The 6,942-nt window shown below is 45.0% G+C and overlaps 1 protein-coding gene across 1 annotated transcript; it reads right to left on the minus strand.

The window, feature by feature from the left end:
- Nucleotides 1–4,129: 4,129 nt before the first annotated feature.
- Nucleotides 4,130–6,723, minus strand: LOC124680156. Its single transcript, XM_047215302.1, has 2 exons — nt 5,265–6,723; nt 4,130–4,524 (listed from the first exon to the last, which is right to left on the minus strand). Exon 1 carries the CDS (start codon nt 6,640–6,642, stop codon nt 5,272–5,274), a length of 1,371 nt encoding a protein of 456 aa, XP_047071258.1. The 5' UTR covers nt 6,643–6,723; the 3' UTR covers nt 4,130–4,524; nt 5,265–5,271.
- Between the last annotated feature and the right edge of the window lie 219 nt (nt 6,724–6,942).

A 6,942-nucleotide genomic window follows, 5' to 3' on the forward strand; every position in this document is an offset into this window, starting at 1 on the left:
CCGTGTCGAGCATCCTGTCCGCCCACCCGGGCCCTGGCCGCCGCTTGTGCCTCGACGAGACCCGCCGGCCCTATCCCCGCTCAGACGAGGCCCTGGTGGACTCCTGGCTCTCGTCCCCCGCCCTCGACAATCTGCAGCACCTTGAGCTACGCCATAATTACACATCCTCTTACCCCTCCTACCACCGGCCGCCGCCCCCGCCGCTGCGCGCAGCAGCCTTCCGCTTCGCGCGCACCCTCCGAGTCGCCACATTTCGGAAGCTGCACCCTCCCCTCCCAACCACCTCACTTCCCAAATCTTAAGCTGCTCACGCTTGAAAAGGCCAGCATCTCCTCCGATTGCTCCCTGCACAACATGATCTCCCAGTGCCCCACTCTCGAGTGCCTGCTGCTTCACGACGTCTATGGCATCCCCTGTGCCCGGATCAGCTCCCAAAGCCTCAAAAGCATCGGCGTGCGTCTTGGATGGTTCAGGGTAAGTGAGGATCAGGAGCTCGAGGAACTCCTAATCGAGAACGCCCCTTCTCTGGAAAAGCTGCTCAACCTCAACTGCATACATGTAACCGTGGTCTCCGCGCCTGAACTAGAGATCCTGGGTCGTGTTTCGGATTCTAACAAAAACAAAACCAGATTGGTGTTTGGCTCCACCGTTATTCAGGTGGCTGTGCATTTCTGTGTGTTTTTACATAAATTACATATCATCTGCGTTTGCAAATGGCCTAATGTTGTTGTCTTTTTATGCTTGGTGAAGGGATTCCATGTTGATAGCATGGCTGCCAGGATTTGCACTGTCAAGACTTTAGCTGTCAATATGGGGAATCAACTTAGTGTCAAGAAGGCTATTGCGATGCTTAGATGCTTTCCATGTTTGGAGAAACTGTACATTAAGGTGACGATTTTCAATGATGATTCATTTTGTTCGCATGTCCTTCTGTTTTACTTACTGTTCTCAAGTCTACTTTCGTCTATATGCTCTTTTTAGTTTTGCTGGGAGAAGGAAATTATGTACAGATGTACTACTATGAGCATCTGGCGAGATATGATGGAACCAAGACTTGACATCCCTTTAAAGCTCAAGAAAATAGTGTGTGACCTTTATCAAGGCTTTTCCTCACAAGTCACGTTTGCCAGATTCTTTGTACTGAATGCTACGGAGCTAGAATCAGTTATATTTGAAGTTGAAGACAAATATTACAATAAGGAGTTTTTTGCATACCAACGTGCGGTGCTTCAGTATGAGAAGAGGGTTTCAAGAGGAGCTTGTTATCAATTTACAACTAGACGATGTCTTCGGGGGGTTGACGAGTTCAACCATGCCTCTGACTTGGATTTAACTGATCCATTTCTTAAGAGGGGTTCCAGGGGGTCTTCCTGTCGGTTTGTGTAGGCCTCCATCTTTATTTTCTGTGTTTAATGACTGTATCGTGACACTGCTTCTGTTGGCTTATGTTAATGTAAAATGTGGATGTGCCACAGTTTGAACAAGAAACTGATCCGTATGTGTAGGCGTTGAAATTGGATTTGATCTGTTACGTGAGTTGCTCTCGCTTATCACTTGCGAGTTTGCTATGCCTTTTTTAAGTTTGTGTTATCATGGAACCTATGGCATCTAAACAAGCTATACCATCGTTAGGTTTGTGGTTTACTATGTTATGATTTGACTTTCTAGTTTTAAAATGAAATGTTCATATATCAGATATTACTTAGATTTTACTTTCTGTGCTAAGTTACTAGCTTGAGTTTTCTGACTAGAGTATTTTTGTAGTTCTCTGCAATCCCCTCCGTTGCCAAGTAGGCTATCGACCATTACGAAGTGTTCCCAAGTATTTGCTTACATTTGGTACACAGAAAATGCATCCGTTCATGACTACATGACGTTAATTTTCTCCAGCAATACCTACAACTACCTGTGCAATTCCCTGTGTTATGGGGTGTTGACAAATTTTGGTTAAGTAACACTGCATACTTTATCCATGTTTCTTCTTGATTATCAGACATGTGCCTTCAGTTCTTATTGTGCTACTGAGATTTCGCCAGAAAAACAATGATCCATGAAATGATCATGTGTGGAAGAAAACATGTTTCGAGTTTAAGCGGTAGTGATACCCAAGATGTTTGTGTTAACCGAAGTTCTTTGCTTTCTTGTGAATGGGTTACATGCAGAACCAAAGTTCTTGTTTGCTTTCTTGTGAATATGCACATACAAAATTACTATCTCTACTCCGTGTTGATGTTTTTCAGCAATTGTGACCTCGTTGCATTAAACTTTGATCCTGATCTGTTTAAGTCAATTTTGTGAGGAAAGGGCTAGCAGCATTTGGCAATCAACTTTGTGTTAATGTCTAGATGTGACTGGCTAGTTATCCTGTAGTGTTTGGCAATCAACATTTGACCGACGGAAGTGTTGTCTCTAATTTGTATAAGATGGTGGGACATAGTTGATGTTAGCTGAACATATTAGATTTCTGTAATGGCTCTTGCAAAATAAGCTATGGCCTGGTGGTGTACTAGCCACTTGGAAATTATTGAAATCCTCCCTTATCTGGAAAATTTCTAGAGTTAAGTGCGATATCCCAGCCAACTTATAGGGCATCAGTACGTGATAATTGGAATATATCTTTAGTCTTCACCAATGCAATGGACAATGAGCTCAAGACTTGTCATTTGCTCTCTTATATGTGCACAAGAGACCCTTGAGTATAACTTCGAAAAGAACCTGTCCTGTGTAGCTCAAGGCCACTAGCTCCTGGGCACAATGGTTCTGCCTAGGATCGACCATATCGTGGAGCAGCGTAAGTATATTTATCTTGGAGGTTTATATGATTACCACTTTCGGTCTCAGCTGAAAGTTCATGTAGCTATCTCAAATGGTATTGCCTGACCTGAATTTCTCCTCCGTGGATTAGTATAGTTGAAAGGAAATATGTGTACTGCTTTGTTTCTTCTGACGCAGTTTCAATAGAAAACTGAAATTTTTATGGTGACATGTTTTTCATATTTTTACCTTTCATATGGTTTCCATACCAAAACTTTGAGTGTGTCTACAAGGCCATTGTAGAGGATATGACATGGTTACTTTGACTCTCCTGAATGCCATGCTCTGAATGCATATTCAACGTCAAGGTAGATTATTTGGGAACCATCATAGTCATTGAACATTCATGTGCCGGGAAGATGATAGCCGCGTCAGGGGAGCCTGAATGCCTGATGCTATGACTAGAGATGCAAGCGGCGCCCCCGCAGTAGCCCGTTTAGATGTTCTCACAGGCTCACAATACAAATTGTACTAATCACAGAAGAAAGCAAATACACTTCATTTGGCCAGCAGGACACTCAAAGCAGGCTGATTTGTGTGTGTTCTGGTGGATCAAGTGCCTTCTATGGTTCTTGTTTGCAGCCTCTGAACATGGAAGAGAAGGGGTGCGGAATTTGTGTGCAGTAGAAAACCTGATACTCTCAAGTCCCTACGTAAATCTGCGTACATTTGATGGAAAAGTCCCAGTTGAGTCTGGGTGCACGTGAATCCAGGTGGGAAATACATTTTCCAAATGTTAAAAAATTCTGAAATAAAAATAACGGGTACGTATGCATGTTCCATGTGTGCGTACAAAGTTTTCGCGGAGAAACCACTTTTTTATTTCAGAATCTAAAAAGACAAAATACATTACATATATACTGCTATATAACCCTGCAAAATTTCACTTTTTTGTCGAGGCAAAATAAAAGGTTTTTTCGTCACGAAACTCATGTCCAGGGCACATGTTTGAGATCACCTTTGCATTCATTTTGTGTTTCGATTTTTAAAACATGTTTTTACATCACAAACGCACTTTTGAAAAAGTGAGTTCACATGCACCCAGGTTCTGAAAAGCCAGCCTCTACATTTGATATGCAACCTAATGCTCTGAAATGTGATGAGAAGTCTATCTTTGCATGCATCAGGTTTGTATGATGCGCATCTCTGCACCATGAAGAGCCTGGCTGGCTGGTTGCCTAGTTGTATGCGTCAGTTTTTATGGAACCATCTATTGGCACTTAGGTGGCGTGTGAACAAAAGCATCCATGGCCGGTGCACAAGAAACTAAACCATGGCAGCTCACCCAGAATATGGCAGGCATTTACACATGAACTCAGTCAGAAGCATCATAATAGCAGAAATGAACTCATACATTCAGAGAAAAGCTGGTGCTCAGGTACTGATATACCATCTAGATTGAAGGCATGGATAAAAAAGGGGGAACACATGAGAACTTAACCAAAGTCCGCACAATTGGCCTACCTATTCTTCCAACGGAAACATCAATACAAGTCTTGGGCAGATTCAACTTGCTGACAGCATATCGTGCTTACATACATATGCTTAATGCGGACATATATCAACTTGCTGACAGCATTTCCAATACTAATACCAAGGTCCGAGTACTATATCTAGCTAGCAGATTTGCAGTACCATCGTCTTGAACATCCTCCATCCAACTGCAGATGTTATGGCCAAACATGATGGCAGAAGGAAGCGAGCTAAGATCTGCATAAATATGTTATATTGTGAATTTCAAAGCAACTGTTGTGGATGCAATAGAAATGTTTGCTATCCCAGTTTATTAGTACAGAGGCATGTACCAAACTGCAACAGCTTAAGAATAAAGGCGCACAAGCTGCCCTATTCGTGCTTCCGAAGTATCACAGAGCCATCTTATTGCAGTTTGGAAGCAATGCACACAAAAATTAGCAGACTGTAACATGTGAACTATATGTGCTTGAAAACACACCATGGTAAATAAAGTACCTCATGAAATGAAAACCCAAGGCCTTCAAATATTAACTTATTGGTTATGCAACATTCTTGGTTTGAACATCATTCATTCAGTTGAGTGAATGAAGAGAAAATACTAGGCATGACTAAAGATGTAGTACTACATGAAGTTGCTAGCCTGAGTACCAATTTCTGTTAAGATAAGTAATATACAAATAAGAACTAGTATGGAATCCTTTTTAGTTATTAACCTTCCTAATCACATGCAAATGTTGAATATTAATCCATTTTCTGTTAAGCTTGGCAAGGTTGTTAGTATCAATATGCCAACAATTGCTTTCTACATAAGTACATAACAATGCAATTAGGACCAACAAAGCAGACACCCAGTGGCAACATGAAACAAATTAATTAATCTTAGCTAGCACTTGAGGAGAGAGATTTAATCCATTTCTCAACAAAAAAAAGTAAGCACCTTATCTTATTATATTAATGTGAGCTAGCTATCTTACCTCTTGATCAAATGGTTGGTTCCAATAACAATGCGGGGAAGCTGAAGTAGGGGAGGGCACGTTTGCGATTGAAGAAAATCTCCATCTTGCTACAAACCTTGGTAATTTCATAAGTCTTGACATCTAGTGAGTAACAATCCACATTCTCATTATTAATGCCCACATTATTAATAATGCCTTCCGGAGCGCCTCGAAAAAACAAGAATCCCTCAGCTCCACCAACTGAGCAGATTGAATAGTCCCGATACAGGTCAGGCAGCGGTATGACCTTCTCCAGCTTCCATTCATGTGAATTATGTTTCAGAGATGTATGGTGGAGAGCAAAGGACCCATGTTGACAAACAAGAGAAAACATCTCAAGGACTCCTTCTCTGCCCACAACAACAGCGCTCAGACGCCGACTGGAAATGTACTCGTCAGGCAGATCTCTGAGCTGCACATGGTAGCCAGTCAGGAGATCAACACCGGAAAACGCCATAGTGTGCGTGTCCAGCACAAGCAGATCGTCGCTCCACCCACGACGTTCTGTCCAGTAGAAGCAGCCACGCACACAGTCGAAGCAGGACAAGTTGCCAAGAGGATTCAGGTTGGGACATATGCCCACGCGCCATTGCCTAGTTGTGGAAGTGAAGACGAAGATGGCGAGCTTGGTTTCGTATCTTGCTATGCATATCACCTTGAAGGACTCATCCTCGCCGTCGGAGGCGAGCATGGGCTCGAACTCGAAGAGGCGCTCTTGCGGGTGGGCGGCGAGATCCTCGGGTATGGTGGGGAGCAACACGTACCGGCGGAACAAGGGGTCGCACACGGCGAGGTGGAAGTCGGCGGCGTTGCAGCGCTCCCGTTTGGTCCACGTGGGGCGGGCGCCGACGTGGTAATCAACCACCTCGGTACAGTTCATGAGGATGCTTATGTCGGAGCCGTCTTCGTCTTCCCGGGAGCCGTCTTCGGGGTAGCTCCACATGTGGACGACGCGAGGGTGGCGCGAGATCCAATCCAGGAGGACGCGGCCATCGCGGACATCGCGGGGGCGCCAGCGGGGGACTGCGTCCCCGTCGAGCTCGAAGGATTCGTAGGAAGAAGAAGAAACGACGGGCGGGACGAATGAGTAGTCCGCGGCGCAGGGGGCGAGGGCGCCGGCGAGCGGGGCGGAGGGGTGCGGCGCCTCGGCGGGGTGGAAGCCGGCCGCGTCCATGAAGCCAAGAAGGGGAGGCAGGTGCAGCGAGCGGAAGCGGCGGCGAAAGGCGCGACCTTTGATAACGCGGCGGAAGGAGGTGCAAGCGGCGGAGGTGCAGGCGACCGCGGCCGGGGTCGGAAGGCGGAGAAAGATCTCCTCCAGGAGCTCGTCCGGGATGGTTGCCAGCGCCGGCGATGCCATGGCCGCTGGGGTGGAGGAAGGGGATCTGCTCTGGGCTATGGTTGGGGATAGGTTTTGTTCTGTCTTCTGTGAGTGTCAGTTCGACAGTTCCTTTTCTTGTTGGAGCAATGTCCCAGTGGCAAAACTATCGCATTTGTGTCTGTCAAAAAAAAAAACCCCATCGTATTTGTGCTTAAATAATCCGAAAATTCATCTTTAAAAGTCCAAAAACTACCACTTTACGGTTTGCTAGTAAAAATTAATCTTTTTGCTATGTGCACTAATCGAATGGACAGTACTGGCGTCCCCCGGAGTATCTGA

Source organism: Lolium rigidum, chromosome 1, assembly GCF_022539505.1.
Source record: "Lolium rigidum isolate FL_2022 chromosome 1, APGP_CSIRO_Lrig_0.1, whole genome shotgun sequence".
NCBI lineage: Eukaryota > Viridiplantae > Streptophyta > Magnoliopsida > Poales > Poaceae > Lolium > Lolium rigidum.